Below are 18,549 nucleotides of genomic sequence, written 5' to 3' on the forward strand. Positions count from 1 at the left end.
ATCTTACACAGTAAATTGGTAGTCAATACTTGATATTTTAGGATAAAATTTGAATGTATGTAGTTTTATATTGTGGGAAGATGACATTATCAGCTCACTTATTGCATATCCATCAGGACAAGGATAGAACTGTTTCACTGAAATAATGCAAAATTTGGAATTGTCATAACTATTTCTTGTCCAATTTTGATAAAATTTTCATTGTTATGTTTATCTGTTCAAATCTCATAAGTTAGGCATGGGGTACCTTTGAGGTTTAGATTCAGAAAAGTAAGATTTTTAATTTTCAAGTTAGTTTTAAAATTTCACATCTCTCCTATTTTGTGAATCTGGGTGAAACTTTATCTATCTAAAAGTGTTAAAAGACATCTATTTTATTCATATCCACCTTCAATTAAAATTGAGACATGGAGGATGAGAAAAATAGTTTAGGCCAATAGAGTCATGTCTCTATTGGACTAAACAGGGCACAACAGGAATTTTTGACCTTGGATAATTATATTGCCTATTCAAAAGATGAATTAGAAAGAGAAATTGTTTGATATTTCAACTTGACAAAGTCACCACAGCTCCTGTATTGGATTGTATACTGCAGGTGAGACTGCCAGGGGTGTTTCACTGTACACTTTAGGTATATGTTACCCAGTTCCTCTGGCTATTCTGAGAAGTGAAGACATTGATAATGGTTTCCTTACATGATTAACGACTCTATTCCAGGTTCTTACTCCTATGAGGCTATTTCCTGGTGTATCAAGCAATCGTTCTCCTGGAGCTGAGGTTGCCATCGGCCAAGGGAATAGTTCCAAGAATATCCATTCATCCATCATGCAAAGTGTGAGTGAGAGTGGTGCATGCTCATCTTCTGGTGTCAGCTTCAAAGCTAAAGTTCAAAGGATCGTGACACGGAGGCAGCAAACTGGGGTACCATACCAATCTGCTAGGTGAGTATATTGTAGTCTTCACATTTTCTTTTTTTTCCCCTCAAGTCGTAAAAGTATTTTGGTTTTAACCCTAATAGTCCCCCCCCCCCCTCCCGAACACATTTTGTGTAATAAATCTGGTAAGATCCTATAAAACCCTACTGTTATATTTATTTAAGTCTTTTGTAACTTTTTATCTCTAAACGTTAGTTCTTTCTGGGGATGCTCATTAGATTTAGAATTTGATTTTACCAAGGTTAATTTTATTTTAGGTTATCGAATTCTGTCACAATGTTGCATCATTGGTCATTTACCTTTAATTTGTATTTTCTTCATAATTTTTCTTTTTTTAGAATACCAGGTCGAACTTCACACCACACTCAATCAAGCCCATCTCTCATCAAATCACTCCTTCTTCAAGACAGCGAGGGTGTGGTCTGTGAAGTCCAATTGACCAATCAGATAGCAGAAAGCAGTACCTGGCAACAGGTCCTCCAATCAGGAGAGGGCAGATCATGCATATTCATGAACCTGAGAGTGGCCCAGAGACTGACCTTATCAAGAGCACCAGGGCTTTTGTCCATGATCCAATCGCTGCAACGTCATCCCAATCAAATTGTGAGTAGGATATGTCACACTGCAAGCAGCCAAGCTTCAATCCTTTATGGCATTATCTGTGCACTGCATCCCAAGATTTTTTTTCAATGTGATCATTTATTTTTACAGTCGCAGATCAGTATTTGAATTATGATGTTGCTTGAAATATAAGTCGCTGTTTCTGTTTGATTGGTGAGTGTTTAGGTCTGTTTAACACATCTGATGTTTGTATAATATCTAGCCTTAGTTTTCAATGAAACATCTTGTCGATCGCCCAGGTGGTTCGATTGATCCCATGCACTTTGATTCGCTGCAATCCCCCCAGTCTCTACCCAGCGCTCGCTCCAAATGATACCAGGCCAGCAGTGACTCCATTTTGTCTCCCCCGTTGTCTGCCCCACAAAGAGAAGTCATGCTAAATGTCACAAAAGCTAATGATTGGAACAAAACAATGATGAATTAAGCCGCTGTAGAATATGAGCAGAAAATGAAATTTTGTTGCCTGTAATGTCAATTAAAACCAGCCAGAAGTTGGGAAGAAGGACGTGATTTCGTCATTGTGGAGTGTGCAGCGTAAATTCAAGAACCTGTGAATATGTTGTGAAGCCGCCCAGCGCAAAAAATTAATCACGTGAAAATAACAGCGTTTACAGTATTTACCTTTACATGAAGCTTCAATGTATTTCTTTGGAATAATCAAGATGATATTAAATGGTAAATAGTCCTATCTTAAAATAATATTTCAATTTTATTCAAAATATTTGTTGAGAGTTCAAAAAAAAAAACTAAAAGCAAAATTTCTAAATTAAAATTGAACTCACTCAGTTGTTCATTTAGTGTTTCAAGACACACAATAAAAAGATATGCATAAAATATCATAATGAGGTAGTTTGAAAATTAGATATGATAGTATTTGGAAACACCAACTGCACATCTCTGAAGATTTCACAGTAGATGGCATGTAAAGAATAAACACAATATATAAGATGATCATATCTTATGTCTGCGTGATGGAAATGTCCATCCATAACACCCTATTAAATGTCAGTCAATGTCTGGAGAGGATTGTCCCTGTATATTACTCTTATCTCTGGTCAGGTCAAGGTCAAAGTGTGTTCCATGTTATCAGTAGCTCCATGGATGTGGTGAACCAAGTTAGCAGATTTTATGATGGAAAGGAATATCGGACTTTGAAGGTGTATCAACATGGATGTTAAAGTATATTAGGAGAAGACCTGGCCAAGAAAATCTTGATATCTCAGCAGAAAGATCGTCAAGTTCTCAAAAAAAGAGTGATGTTCAAAGCTGATTCTGCACGGAAGGTGGTGGTCAAAAGATTACCAGGAAATGTACAGGATCTGAATTAGGTACATGAGTGAGTTCAAAAGCAGATAAAGTCGGTCACTAACTTTAATCAGCGTGTTAATGGATCAAAAGAAAGATTGAGATGGATGGATGACATTGAATAATCAATTACACTGGAAAAACAACAACAACAATGTATAGCAATCTCCCAATCTCAATATTTGTCTAGCAGCTTCTACATGTACATGTATGACATATGCATACTCAAATATATATAAAACAAGGTAACAGAAAAAAAAATATCACCAATAATCCGAAAGCATAAAAAAGAGGCAAAAAAGTCATCTGCTTTAATAGTACACACCTCTTTTCTTATTGGCTCTCTTGATATGGTAGGAGCTTAGATTATACTATGCATATGTCAAGGGTAGGAAGCACTCCTATGTAACCTACGTTGGGTTTTTTTTTACAAGTACCAAGAACTCTTAGAAAGAAATATCAAAGGAGTACTGAGAGGTATTAGAAGCTTATTTTATGCACAGAACATTGAATCTAGCTCAACTATTCATGAAGCTTCCATGTTAATAATCTAGACAGCTCTAATACACCAGTGGATTGAGCCTGAAGGATGTCACTATGACGCATGCGTTTTCCATATACTCCAGCCTGGATATATGTGGGCTCAGTCTACAATGGGGTTAATGTTACTGGAGCAAATGTTTTTGTTTAATATGAAGTCATAATATCTGGAGATGGAATAAATCTTTCATCTTTTTTTTTTTGGGGGGGGTCATATTTCAGGACTTCTTTTGGCAATTAGTATCCCCACTATTCAGTACATGGTAGATCTCATGAGTCCATCACTGTTTTTTGTTATTACAGAATGGTCAGAGTGTATGCTATGTGCTGACAAGTGAGATTGGAATGACAGAAGTGGAATCATTAGATGATTGTGGATCCATGGATCTACCTCTGTTTAGACCCCCTGATGTTATGGATATCAGTGATGTCATCAAGGTGAGATCACTTACTGTATAACAAGCTTTGAGAAAGTACTGTATAGTGTACAAATGGTACCAGGCTTTGAGAAGGTATGCAGGGACTTTGGTGGATTCACAATACTGTGCGGGAGGCCAAAATTCGCAATGCACCATGGTAAAAAGTCGACATCTGTTGCGCATGCCAGTACTAAAGTGAATGCATGCATGGGATTATTCAACGCAGGCCGACGCAGCACGACTGGATATCCTCTTTACAAGGGTCCAGGAGGTAGGAGAGAAATTTGCCTGCAATTCCCTCTTTACTAGCTCTGTGCGCTGCCTACGCCTGAGCGCGATGTTGACCCCAAAGTTAGAAATTTGGCCTGTTCGCTGCAACCGATAGATGGCGCACCATATTGTGAATCCATTGAATTGTTTGTCAGAGATAGGACTTGCAAATTTGTAATTATTAATTTTGCCGATATTGCCAGTCCAATCGAGGATGAATTATTCCCTCTTTACTTTCAACAGAAATGTTTGCTATCTTGATTTTACGCATGTGTTTTTAAAAGCAAAATTTTCCACCTCTAATGACACATTTTTTCTTCCACAACCATTCCGAATGTTGAGCTCACTCTAGTGGATGCCTGCTTTGAGTGGTCATCATCATAGGATCATTGGAAGATTTTATTTTGAGTGGGAATAGAAACTACAACTTGTAACATGTCTTTGAGGAAAATTCAAAGTATTATCATTGGATAATTGCATAGCCAAGTGTTTTTGTGCTAGATTGATGGATATGAAAGTAAATGGAGTATGTTATTTTGGGCTACGTTGCTTTCTATGTGGTGGGATGTTTTGGTTCCTTATTATTGGTTTGTACAGGATTTGAAAGTCAAGTACCATCATTAGGGGGACACATGTATCTTATATTACATGTGATATTGTAAGCAACACTTTTGTTGTTGTTTTTTTTCTTCTGTTTGTTGTCAATAGTAATTGTGACTTCATGCATACCTGTACATGTACATACATTGTATGTAATACATAATACATAGCTACATGCATACACACACATACCTCTGGGAAAAAAAACCAATGAATTTGTGTTCATGTTGACTATTTTCTTCTGTGTAGTCGTAAATACAATTTAAAACCACTCTGCCCCAATAGCAACATTCAGTGTTTTGTTTTTTAATTAACTGACAAGAGCTCTATTTTAGGGTTAGTGGCAAAAATCCCTTTATCCCCATATATTTACATTGTATATTTCCTGGTAACTACACTCTTAATATTGAATCTTGATATAGGTCAATAATCATCATGCCCTTTAATTTGAATTAAATATCTGTTTCACCAATTGTATGTAAATGCTCAATTTAATTCATGTGTGTATGTTTTAGTTGAAAATTTGGGTGACACAACATTTACTCCTGCGACAATTGCTCCTGGCTTTATTTCGTCTAAGATATAGGGTTAGGGTTGCAATATGGGTTTTTTTTTTTTTTTTTGGGGGGGGGGGGGGGTTATAGCTAGGCTTCGGATAGGGTATAAACCCAGGGTTGAAGTTGGCGATTCCATTAGTTTGTGGAACTCACAGCAGAGCAATTGTCGCAGAACTGAAAATTGGTAATACTGATTTGATTTTAGTGGGTCATGAAATAATTTGTGTCATGAATATAATTTTCAAATGCTTCTTTAAAGATTGGTGGAATTATGGCTGAGTTGAAGCGACCATTCCACTAGTAAAAAAAATAACTCGTCCTGTCTCGAAGGAATTATAAATCATCCAATTGTTGACTCCCTTGATTGTATTTGAAAATATTGTGTGTGACATCTCAAAATTGTTTTGGAGGATTTTGCCTCTACCTTGTCAGTTTATGGGGGATTTTTTTAGTCCAGTTAGCCATTCATAGGGATGCCTTGACCTTTTTTTTTCAAGCTACCAGTATCATTCTATAAAATTATATGACTTAATAAACAGATTAAAGTCTCTTATTGGCAGGACATGCCACAAATTAAGAAGAAATCAACCTTCCCAAATGGATGTGTTTCCTGTATATCTAAATAAGGTGCAAACACTTGAATATATTTTTCTTCTCCTATCTGCCAGTCAGTCATTATAAACCACATTGAGCTAACCACCTTCCACTCGGTTTAGTCTAGTCACTGACTTCTCTCTTTTAGAAGCAAGGGGAATCCCCAGGTATCGCATCATGGGGAAAGTTCAAATCTAAGGGGATTCCCCCTTTTTGTTGGCAGCTTGCCAGTAATAATGTGCATTATCACAGTGTAATCATGCATGTCTTGCATGCTCTCCAACAGTCCATGTTTTGGATGACTTCATTTATGCGCATTCCCCGCTTATGGCCGACAGTGATTTACCAAAAAAAAAACATTTATGTAATTAAACTATGGAAAAGCAAGCATGATATATAAAAGAATTAGAACTTAGTTATCCTTTGGTTATTTTCTTTGATTTTGGTATCAAATCAAAGAACAGATATTAAACTTTTTAGACAGGTGATTTATTTTTAAAATTCAGATACAGTCTGTCAATTTACTTTTTGTTTTGCTCTCTCATGCATGAATGAATGATTAATCTAAATTATACTGGATGAAAAAGGAGACTGAACTTTGTTATGTACATGTAGGTCATATTTGTGATTAAGTCATTATAAATCATTGATTATTCTCTGATGCATTTACTCTGGGATGTATTATATTATATCGTGAATTTTTTAATTGTCAAAATGTTAACCTGTTTGATGCATGGGAGGTTTACTATTGTTGATGAGATTGTGAGATTCATTGCTTTAAAGTGACCAAGTAAATATAACCTCCCCCCCCAAAAAAAAAAAAAAGTATGCCATAGGTTTTACACAAAACATATTTTAGCAAAATAATTTGGAAGGAATGATCTTAGTATTTATAAGGTAATTCTCATTACCACATTTCTGTATTTTTTAAATGTCATATCACGTAATTTACAATAGAAAAGCATTTTTTGCGTTATTCATTATGTGTGCTCAGTCAACCATGAAGGCCCGAAAATCACAAAAGTGATTTTTTAAACCATCGGTTAAACCCATGGTTTATGCAGATTGCCTATATAAATTACGCCAAATTAACGCCTGTTGCCATGGTTATCCACGTAATTTTATTCATGAGTCCACTCTTCACACTGTGGACTCATGAATAAAGTAAGTAACGTTCTAAAAAGTTTACGACCTACATGTAGTACATGTATGTTTGGACAGAGGAGAATCTCCCGTGGTTTTGCACATGGAAGGGAGACGGTGTGACACTTTTTTATTCAATCTGTTTCATATCAATTTTCACTTTATTACAAGATTTCAAGATGAGCTTTTATGTCAGAAGCTGCCGAGTAATCTAACAATACAAATTGTTTCGAAAGAAAAAAATCATTCTGAGCCCAGATGTCATATATATATTTAAAAAAACTACTGTAAGCCTTATTGTTGGAGTTACATGTACTTCTACAACCAAAGCTTGTTTACTAATGATATTCAACACTGTTCCTGAAAATTTCAACAATGAACAACACACATTGTTCTGTTTTTGTGTTTGACTTTCACTTTTCTAAATGATATGCATTTTCTCCAAAAAGGACCTTTTGAAGTTAAATTAATGTATGATGATTGGATAGGATTGCATTGGATGGAACAAAATCACTCTTAACTTTTTTTTAAAGTTAATTTTAATTATACAACTCCCAAGAATGTTCTGTAATCTGATTGGTCCAAATCGGATCACATGATATTCAGCGAATCGCACTATTGCATCGAAAATGCACTATCCTGCACTCTGACGTCATACCAAAAGTACTATCCTGCACTCATCCTGACGTCAGAGTGAAGGATAGTGCGAGGTCTGGAATTATCTAGAATTCCTTCGATGTAAAACATGATTTGACCCCAAATCACCATGTATTCTTATGATTCAATAGCTCCATGATTCAATCAAGAAGTTCTTTATTATCAAATCTACAAAAGGATACAAACAAAAAGTTAATGTGTGTCATCATCAACTCTCTCATTTGCATATTACCTGTGTCGTGCATATAAAACTTTAAAAACAAAACTTATTTCCAATATCTGTTTTAATTATTTGTTTATTCTTATTTAATTCTTTTGCGTTACAATGTGTACACTTTTCCTTTGAATTTGAACATGAAATTGAAAATTTTGTTGAAATAATCTTGCCATTATCAGTCTAGAATAGATATTTCAATGTTGTTGCTGACTATGGCGATTCGAACTATTAAAAAGCTTTTAAAATCTTTTATCAACCTTTCCCTCTTGTTAATCTTGTCATTATACAGGGCTCCACACTAACTTTTTTTTTCTCTACTGGTCCATGTGGGACCGTTAGATACCCAGTTTTTCCATTTTTTACTGTTCCGAACCTCAAATTTACTGGTCTCCAAAATAAAGAAAAATATAAAAAAGACTAGTTTATTTTGCTGTCTTTTACTGCTTTTATTCCCCCCCCCCAAAAAAAAAAAACATACAACAAACAGTTAACACACACACACAACATAATTCATGAGAGGCATTAATTTCGGAGAGCCATTTTTATAATTTACAAAATATGAGAAATATCATTTGTATCGGTTTGATATATTTTTTTACTAGTCATGTCGGACAAGTAAATCTGGCTTTTTCTGAAAAGTTAATGGCCCGACAGCATTTTTTACAGGTCTGGGACCATCGGACCAGTGCCAGTGTCGTGCGCTGTATTATTTACCCCCCCCCCCCTTTTCTTTCCTATGTTAAAAAATTAATTTCCTCCCATTTTCAAAAACTTATCCTTTGTCTTCCTATGAAACCTAGATCTCAATCTCTCATGTATCTTTGTCTATACACTCCTGTTTCTGTCAATTGTTTTGTCATTGTCGGGGAAAGGGTTTCCTGTTGTTATGACAGGATAAGCGTTATAATCATCACCAGGAACCTCAATTTGAGTTTCATTTTTTCCTTCAAATCACACCTCCCACTTTCCTGAATTTATTTCTGCTCCTAAAACAGAACAAACTAAATACAGTAACCCATGTTCATACACATTTGTTACATTTGCAATGCATCATTTGTTTTTTAGTTGTTACTTGTTGTGATAGTCATTGATATCATCATTATCAATGATATTGTTATTACTAGAACTATTATCATTAATGTTATTGTTATTGCTATCAATAAACAGGATTCGGTGGCAAAATATTTCTATTTCTAATGTTACCTCTTTGGCAGCCCTGTTTAATGAGCTCCATACAATCTATTTTCTGGAAGCTTGCTGCAGTGGGGCACTGTGCCGTGAATGCAATTGAGATCTTCTTTACATTCACGCTGTTGTAATGGTGATTCTGGTCAAAATCAGATTTTTTCCCTCCATTTTAGATTGACTTTCTAAAAGGAAAAATTACTTGAGCCACTTGTATTGTTTTTTATTTTGTTCTCTTTTTTTGGGGGGGGTGTTTTTTTAATTATATACAAGAGTGTCTAATGGTTTCATGGTACCGTGAAACCACTACACTCCTCTTCTTCATCATGGAAACTTCACAAGTTGCATAATTTTATACAAATTATAATTATAGGTGGAAAATTATCAAACAAATTCTTCTTTACATTCAAGCTGTTTTTAATGGTGAATCTGGTCAAAATCAGATTTTTTTTCTCCATTTTTTAAATTAATTATATACAAGAGCGTCTAATGGTTTCATGGTACACCATGTAATGCATGGTGTACCGTAAAACCACTACACTCCTCTTCTTCTGCCATGGAAACTTCACAAGTTGCATAATTATATACAAATTATTATTATGGGTGGAAAACTATCAAACAAATTCTTTATAGTGAGAATAGGGCCTAAGAGGATGTCATGCATTTGAACTTTCCAGAGTGGCCTTATTTACCAGGGTCCACGCTCGTCCTAGACAATGAGTTCCAAATGTTACATGGGAGCTTAATTTTTTATCCGGATTGTTGTGGTAATTTGCCCTTACTCATGAGGTTGTGCCGGAAAGTTAGTGAACGTGAGTTTGGTGAGCTGCCCATGTTAGGTATTGTTTCTAAATGTTATGCCTTTGTCCTTGTTTTTAAAGTAGGTGTATAGGCCAGCTAGCACTTTCCCAGCTGCATGTATTCATTAGTGATATTTCCTTGTCTCTATTGATTCTTTTATGAAGTGTTTGTTATGTGGACCTGGTTTGTTAAACCAGGGAAGTGGGAGGTTAGAACATGGACCTACTAGTAGGTCCATGGTTAGAATGAGCCTTATCATTTGTGTTGACTGTCGATCTAGATTAAGATGCAATTATTTCAGCCGTATTGTCCAAACCCATTCCAATGCTGCTTATCTGCATCTGCATAAGAATATACTCAACATACTGTAATGAAACCATGTCTCCTAAAGCTAGGCAATTTCATATCGGGGGGGGGGGCAGCTTTTCAGAAATTATTTCCTAAATCTGAACATTGGATAAGCTTTAATATTGCCATGAATGGGGATTTCCAGGGCTCCTTTCTTTTTACATTTTTTTTCCTGCTCCAAGCTTACTTTCAAGAATGATAAATGCTACAATGATTTCCTATAAGAAATGGTGAGATCTATTGGATGAGTGTTACCATCTAATTTCTGGAATTATTTCCTGGGGCTGTAACATAAAAGTAAGCCAAAATGTTTACATACCTGAAAGTCAATGGCAAACCATATTTAAAAAATTACAATTAATTACAAATAAAGAGCTCACTTGCAAAAGGGATTAGGTCTATTTTTCATCAAATTTGATTTTTTGGTCTCAATGTATAGATTTTTAGTAGCTCTATAAGATGATACCAAAGAAAAGTTGAAATTCCTATTTCAAAATGATCAAAAATGGCAAAGAAAAATCCCTTTTTTTTTCAAAAGGGGTTAGGTCCATTTCAGTTTAGTTGCAAAAGGGATTAGGTCCACACCAAATTTTTTTGGAAAAGAATATTTTAAAAAATATGAAGAAAGGTAGATTTCTTTTATACCCAATTTTATGTTGTCATGGTAGGGAATCTTGAAAATTTAGTTTCGCATAAGAATATGCAATATAGCAGAATTAAAAAAAAATGATTTTCTTGGCGTGGACCTAAGCCCTTTTGCAAACAAACTCTTCTGAAGAGCTCATTTGTCAAAAGAGGTTGGGTCCATTGTTCATAAATTTTATTGTTTTCTGTCTCAAAACCTCTAAATTTTTAGTCGCTTTGATGAAAACAAAGAAAATTTGAAATTTACATGAAAACGTGAAAAAAGTGGCAAAGAAAAATCACTTTTTTAATCAAAATAGATTGGATTCATTTCAGTTTACTTGCAAAAGGGCTTAGGTCCACAATTATAATTTTTAAAAGAATTTATAGAAAAAAATTGAAGACAGGTAGATTTCTTTTATACCCAATTTTATGTTCACATGATAGGGTAGTACATCATGACAATTTAGTTTCTCATAAGAATATTGCAGTAAGTGAGAACAAAAAAACATGGTTTTTCTCAGAATGGTCCAAAGTGGACCTAAGCCCTTTTGCAACTAAACTCTTCAAATATAAAGCATATAAGCCTCGACTTGCCTCAGAGGCCAAGGGCATTAAGAATTGCTGGAATATCATAATTATACAATACATAATACCACAGGGAATAATTTTGCTTTACACATTTGAATAGCATTTTTGGTCATAAGAGAAAAGCTCTCAACTAAGTAATGTACAGTCCTATGTAAAAATATGCTATACAAAAGACTTTATGCGTAGCAGTCTTTCAAAAATGTGGAGCAAATCGCGATGCGATACCAGGAAAATTATTCCCTGTACCATCTGTGTGGGTTCTTATGTTCTAGCCGAGTTATGGGGTGTTCTCCAATGTAATATATCCTGAATATATGAAGTAGGAGGGGCATGTTAGCACACAACACAGGCTCCATCCATTCCAACCCATTAAAAAATGATAACACATCAGAGTTAATGAGTTTTGTAAACACAATAGAGAGTAAAAAACAGAAAAAAATTGTATTTGTCATGATATGCTTATAAAAATTGAAGGATTATAATACCTTATGTTCTTGTAGGTTTCAGCTAAAAGTAACTTTGTTTTTTTAAGAGTTTAACAACAAACATTAGACAGAAAACTTTTAAAGCAGTGGATAATTTAAATGGAAATGGTTTACAATTTACCACAGTTGGTATTAGTTTAGGCTGTTGTGGTTTTATAGTGACTAGGTGTTTTGTGAACTAGTCTTCCTCTTCATTTACAACTTATGTATGCTTGATGGGTGCTGCCATCCAATAACAAAAGGAATCAACTCTGTGGAATGAGTTTTCTAGTAATTGAGGAAAATGTGTGATTGTTTCAAGTGGAAATATATGGAGTTACTTCCTTTGGAAATGCATATATTTCCATCAGGCTATTTTGACTACAATTCCTATACTTTAGAGCATACAGAAAATATTCCAAATAAAAAGAAAACTTAATTTTGATAAAAATCGGAGTTGCTTCCTTTTGTCATGGGATGACAGAGTGGGTGTGCATGCAGCATACTGATTTTTGTGGTAATGTATATTAGAAAGATATACATGTAGATATATTGTGACATTTGCCTCATACAGGTGCGTTAAACATACAGTGAGTGATGTAGAATTGACAGTATTGAGTTTACCAATATTGTTTACATTACTTATCATTTGCAGTGTTGAGTGTATTAGTGTAATGTTTGCCACACAATAGTTCCAGAACCTGAAATATATATAGTAAATGTATGCGGTCTGTGACATTTAGTGCAGTATTTATTTTTTTTTTCATGTAATTTTATAGAAGAATGTGCAGCTTCAAGCTCCCTGCAGTTTAAAAGATTTTAACCCCCCCCCCCCCCTCTCTTTCTCTACCCCCTAAAAAAATGAAGGTCTTCCAAAATATACAAATCAGTCGTCTTAATTGTCTGGTTGCCCCTCCCCCTTTTTAACACAGACATGTATCTTTAACAAAATCTCTGTGAAAAATTGTCATGGCTAGACCTCTTTAAGTGAATGAAGTTAATGAACCCCTCAATCCAATAGAGTCTGTCTCTTTCTTTTTAATACTATTTAAGAATGCCAAGTGTCCATCGAAACGGACAAGCTTTCTTGCCACACCCCTCCTCCTCACCTCAACCAACTCGCCATCCTTGCACCCTAAAGATAGCTCCAAATCCTCTGGGAGCTGGTTCCTGTTCCTTTCTACATACACCAGTCAACATCAACAGCAATCATCCATTCAGAGAGAAGAGATCAGCACCGGTCATAACAGATCAGACCAGGATCAGTATGTGTGTTTACATGTGCATCAATCTCACGTTTTAAACCAAGAGGTCCAGACGAGATGTAGGAGTAGTGGAAAAAGGAAAATACTGTGCAGAGATGTTCTCATTGCATCTACAGAACAAGGTCAGTCAATATTTATATTTTTTCTTTCATTTATGTCCTTAGCTGGCTAAGAAAAGTCATTAAAAATCACTGCAATTTAATTTGAGATCATCAAAATTTGTGGTGATTTGTCATTGAGTGATTATATAAAAATGATATATTTTGTTTCTAAACTTCTATCCTAACCTGTGTTCCATGATAATGCTCTTTACAAGAAATAATTTATTTAATAATAAAAATCACGAAATGGTTTGAGTATATGGCCCGTATTCTGAAGTCAGGTTTAACTTAAACCATGGTCTAAGTCTGGTTTAGAATTATGGGGAGCCAAAAACTCGAAAATTCTGCTTATATTGTATATGTTTCTCTTTGCTTTTATAATGAAGAAAATATTTCAGTTATCATTCTGAGACAATTATAAATGATTTAAGTGTCATAGGAGTTAATAAATTGAACATGTACTAATAGAGACTTGTGCCCCAATTGGCTCACCATAGTTAAACGACAACTAAACCAGGGTTTGATTTAATTCCGAGTTTCAGAATACGGGCCTATGTGTTTTCCAGCATTAGGAACTAACACACACAAAGAATTTAATAACAGTTATCAGAAAGTAATCTCGATAAACATTTTTTTTTTTTCATTCATGTAGGAGTGCAGTTGAACGCGGATGGTTTCAGTCAGATTAGTGTTGTTGATGAGTTAGACAATGAGAGACTATCGAGCCTTTCACTTTCATCTCTGAAAGTCGATACAAGGTTACATTCATTGGTTAGTGTCACAGGTAAGATGTTCCTCCAATTTTTTATTTCCTTCTTTTCTATCTTTTTGGTCAGGTGTTCTATTTTCAATTTAAAAAAAAATTATGGTGACAGTGATAACTTAGATACTTGTCCAATTCAAATGTTATAAGAATATTTTTTTTTCAAGTTGCAGAAAAGAAAGTTTGATCCTGTGACATTTTTCTTCATGGGTTTACTGTAGGTATTATGGCAAAGTTTAATAAATTGTCAAAGATTATTAAAGAGAATCAACTAAGTGCTACTGTAATTTTAATTCTAATCTGAGCCCATGTGGATATTGATTTCTTTCAAATGATTGTGTTCATACTCAAATAATTCTTAGTGTTCTGGTCATTTATATGTACTAGGTAATATTTGTGGAATTGAAGAAGAGTCTGCTTGTAGGTGGCCATCTTGCCCTCTTTGTGGAAACAACCATTTAGATGGAGGGGAAGGCAGGTATGGATCTCACATTGTCATATTTTAGTGATGGTAAAGGTGATGATGATGGTGGTGGTGGTGGTGATTAAGGATGATGGTGGAGAATGAAGGTGATGCAGATGATGATGACGACGACAATGATGATGATGTAGATGTTTATAATGGTGATAGTGATGATGATGATGGTGATGATAATGGTGACAATAATGATGATGCTGGTGATGATGATGATGGGGATGATGATAATGTTGATGATGGTGACTATGAGGAGGAGGAGGAGGAGGAAGACAATAATGATAATGGTGATGACTGATGCAGATGATGATGATGATGATGATGATGCAGTTGATGATGATGGTTCTGGCTTTAACTGTGGTAGTGGTGGTGTTGATCAGGAATCATGATGATGATGATGATGATGAATGTGATGGCGATTGTGGTGCTGTCATCCAAGACTTGTTGTAGAGACATCAAATGATGTCACTAATCATAAAACTGCAACCGTAAACATGTATTTATCTAAATAAGGAGGGGAAAATTACAGCCATAATAATTACTTTCAAAAAGATAGAAAATAGGGAGAACATTTAACTGATTTTTTGATACTGTATGCAATGTATAGCTGTATAATTGTGTAATTGCTTTATTTCTAAATGGACTTGCTAAAGCAATTGTCTTGTATTTTATCATTTCCTTCCTTGACTTCCTCCCTAGTGGCTTTATGCTTCATTGCCATGAATGTAATAAGAATGTCAGCTCACCGGTTATTAGAATGCATCTCGTTGTCTTACTCGCCTGCCCCAATCTGCCAACAACTCATGCAATAAAAATAAAGGTAAATCACTTCATTCATTATACTTTTATACTTACAAAAGCGATGGTGAAAATGAAGATGAGAACATTTCCCAATAAAAGATTTAAAACTGTTGAGCATTTATTATTTATTTGCTCAAGTAAAGAGGTTTTATTTTGTTGTCAGGGTTTTTATACCTCCACCCACCCCGTCCAATTTTTGTTCTTTGATAAACTAAAGAATCGTTTGATGGATCAACACCAATCTTTTTTCAAGTATACAAACATTAATCTGGAAGATCTTTAGAGATCATTACATGCATTTGAATATCTTGTTTTGGTGATAACTGAAGAACTGTTTGAGAGATCAAGTTCAAACTTCATTCACACTTGCAAAGTGGAGGGACGATGATCTGATTGTCTTGTAGGGACATGAAGTCAAGGGTCACAATAGTCATTATAAACCTGAAAATATGTCCTTTCTTTCGATAACTGAAGAGCAGTTTATTGGTTCAACTTCAGACTTGGCTCATCTATGGATATGTTAGTGAGGATGATTGGATTAGGTTGTTGGTTGTGTAAAGATGGTTGTGTAAAATATATCCTTCATCTGGCAATGGCATAGGCATAAATTCCAGCAGCCGAGAATGTATTCTATCTAGGTTTAAAATCTCCCTTCATCAGATTCTTCAATTTTTTCTGTAAAAATGACCAAATGCTCCTGTAATCAGCTCCCTCACAAGTTTGGTGAACATTTTTCAAATTACCGCTCCAAGAAAAAGTTCCTCCCTACAGCTCAAATTCATATCATACTTCCCTCATATCATATTTTCAAATCTTCTCTTTTAGAATTGAGTTTTTGATTTTTATTGATTAAAGGTAAAAGACAGTAGTTGCAGCAAACAATTATTTCATGAGAAAGTCTTTTAAATCAAGGTTACTTGTCAAAATATTATAATACATCTAGATATGGTACATTAATATAAAATTATCTTTGTAAATCATGAAATCTTAGCTAAAAATAGATAATTCTGATGATCACTAACACAGAAAAGCATATGTGGACAGTGTATTAATATTGCTTTGAAAATACCTGACATTTGATGGAATTCCTTGCTTATTTTGCTCATTTCTCATCAATTACGCATTTTCTTCCAGAGCTATTTGGCACTTATTTTTTAATCTATAAATACATACAAACACTTTGGTGTGATTTCATTGGATTCTGTTCGAACTCAGTTTGAGATCGTTACCACAACTGGTATCTTTAATCTTTAATCTTTATTAGTTGCTCCAGCCAACTATCGAGTCCGTCTTGCCTTCTTCATCTCAAACCAGCGGAGGTCATGATTTGCAAAGCATTCTGGGAGTACTTGTAGGACCAATCAACTGCCTTGTTAACTCAGTCAATGAATTATCACAAAGAAAGGAATTTCGTTTGGAAGAAGTTTTACTATGCAACTGAGGACCTTTATGCAAAAAAATAGTTTTATGTTAATAGAAAAAGGGGAAGTCAGCATTCAAAAGGAAATTTACTCTAGATTGTTACTGAAGTTGTAACACATTTGGATTTCAAATAACATGTCATGAATTCGCTGTGACATAACTTTCTCAAAAATTGTAATTTGATATGAATTGCATAATTTGATCAACCTTTTACTACGTTGTTCCTCATATCTTAGTTTTCAGAGTTGACTTCCCCAAAATGTGATCTGCCTTTGATAATGTCTTTCCTTTACTCTATAGTACTATGATGCTAAGTAATGATGCCAAAGTTTTCATATTGTGTATATTATTTCTATGTTTGGTTAGTGTGTAATGGTACACATTAATAAATCTCATAAAGAGAGAAGGGTGAACCTTCATTCTATTCAAATTGTATTGTACATGTAGTTCAAATATAATTACAAAGCTTTATGAATATTGATTCTTCAGAAAAAGATATATAGATACTGCCCATACACTGAGTAAGGTGTCCAGGGGGCCGTTTCATAAAGCTGTTCTTAAGTTAACGACTTTAGAAATGACTGGTGAACCCTTATACGTGCTAAACAATCGCCAATTCAATACCATTTACCACAAGAAAGGATCAGGAGTCGTTCTTAAAGTTGCTCTGAACAGCTTTATGAAACACCCACCTGATAATAATGTGTGCAATAAATCTAAACACAAAAAATGACCCCCCCCCCCCCCCTTTCAAAAGGTGAGGTTGTACAATAAGCGACAAAAAAAAGAAGAAAACATGGACCCAAATTATAATGGAGGAGGCAGGAATAATAACTTTTTCATGAAACAAGGGCTATAGTAGTGCTCAAAAGTTAGTGAACCCTACCAGAAAATGAACATAATTAAAGTGTTCTAAGTTCTGCCATGTTTTAGATATTTAATTGTGAAGTCAGGTGATAAAATATTGCATTCAATAAAGTTTGTTTCTCTGGGCTCGCCGAGCATTGTAGTGTTGTCTACATTAAACATGTAGCATAAATGAGTGCATTTTGTGCTGTGGTTCACTAACTTTTGAGCACAATAAGATAGAAATAGCCAAGAGATAAGAGTAAGAAAGACAGAGAGTACAATTAAGATTTAATTACAACTTAGTTTACTAGCTCACTATCAGGGATATTTCTGTGAATGTTTCCCCACCCACCCTTTTCAAGTAAGGTGTAGGAGGCTTTTAGTTTTGATTCACAGATGGTTTCATATCAAGTGTATCTATATGTAAAAGAGTATTGTATAGTTAGCGTGTCCATATACACATGTATGTTTCCCGCAAGAGAGTCGTACTCAAAGGTATTGAACGAAATGGAAAATGTGAGTGCAGTCAGGCAAATGTTAAAATAAATGTGATTATCATTAGTAATTAGACATTCAATTCACCACAAGGGTACCATTGTTCAATAGGGTACCAAAATATAATGTGTGAGCTTGTGTCCAATAGAAATACATGTAACTGCATTTATGTGATGTAATTTTTTTTATGTCACAATTAGCAAACATGTTTTAAAAGGTGATTTTAAAAAAACTTCATTTAGGATTGAATATATTCACAAGAGAATGTCTTGAATCCAATCTCTAAGATAATTTGTTTCATGTGCTCTTTTTATCTCTTCTCTGCTACTTAGGTAACAGAAGGAGGAAAAAATTATGCAAAATAATGAATTTGTAGTTACTTCTGAACAAATGGCCTGAACATCCCCCCCCTATAATATTTATAACAGTTATTATGATAATGTCATATGAATTCCTCTTTGAATACTATAAAGATGTTTAAGTTGGCTTGACTTTATCTTATAAAAA

At 34.7% G+C, this 18,549-nt stretch overlaps 1 protein-coding gene across 1 annotated transcript in view; it reads left to right on the plus strand.

Annotated features, from left to right (window-relative positions):
• LOC129254470 (DNA repair-scaffolding protein-like) overlaps nucleotides 1–17,074 on the plus strand; it is a 29,202-nt gene extending 12,128 nt beyond the window's left edge. The window contains exons 8-15 of the mRNA XM_064114651.1: nucleotides 718–941; nucleotides 1,274–1,538; nucleotides 3,705–3,839; nucleotides 12,925–13,258; nucleotides 13,890–14,021; nucleotides 14,388–14,478; nucleotides 15,175–15,295; nucleotides 16,541–17,074. Coding sequence (XP_063970721.1) covers nucleotides 718–941; nucleotides 1,274–1,538; nucleotides 3,705–3,839; nucleotides 12,925–13,258; nucleotides 13,890–14,021; nucleotides 14,388–14,478; nucleotides 15,175–15,295; nucleotides 16,541–16,717 — 1,479 coding nt within the window. The 3' untranslated portion in view covers nucleotides 16,718–17,074. The remainder of the gene's footprint in view (nucleotides 1–717; nucleotides 942–1,273; nucleotides 1,539–3,704; nucleotides 3,840–12,924; nucleotides 13,259–13,889; nucleotides 14,022–14,387; nucleotides 14,479–15,174; nucleotides 15,296–16,540) is intronic.
• Nucleotides 17,075–18,549: the final 1,475 nt, after the last annotated feature.

Source organism: Lytechinus pictus, chromosome 2, assembly GCF_037042905.1.
Source record: "Lytechinus pictus isolate F3 Inbred chromosome 2, Lp3.0, whole genome shotgun sequence".
Lineage (NCBI taxonomy): Eukaryota > Metazoa > Echinodermata > Echinoidea > Temnopleuroida > Toxopneustidae > Lytechinus > Lytechinus pictus.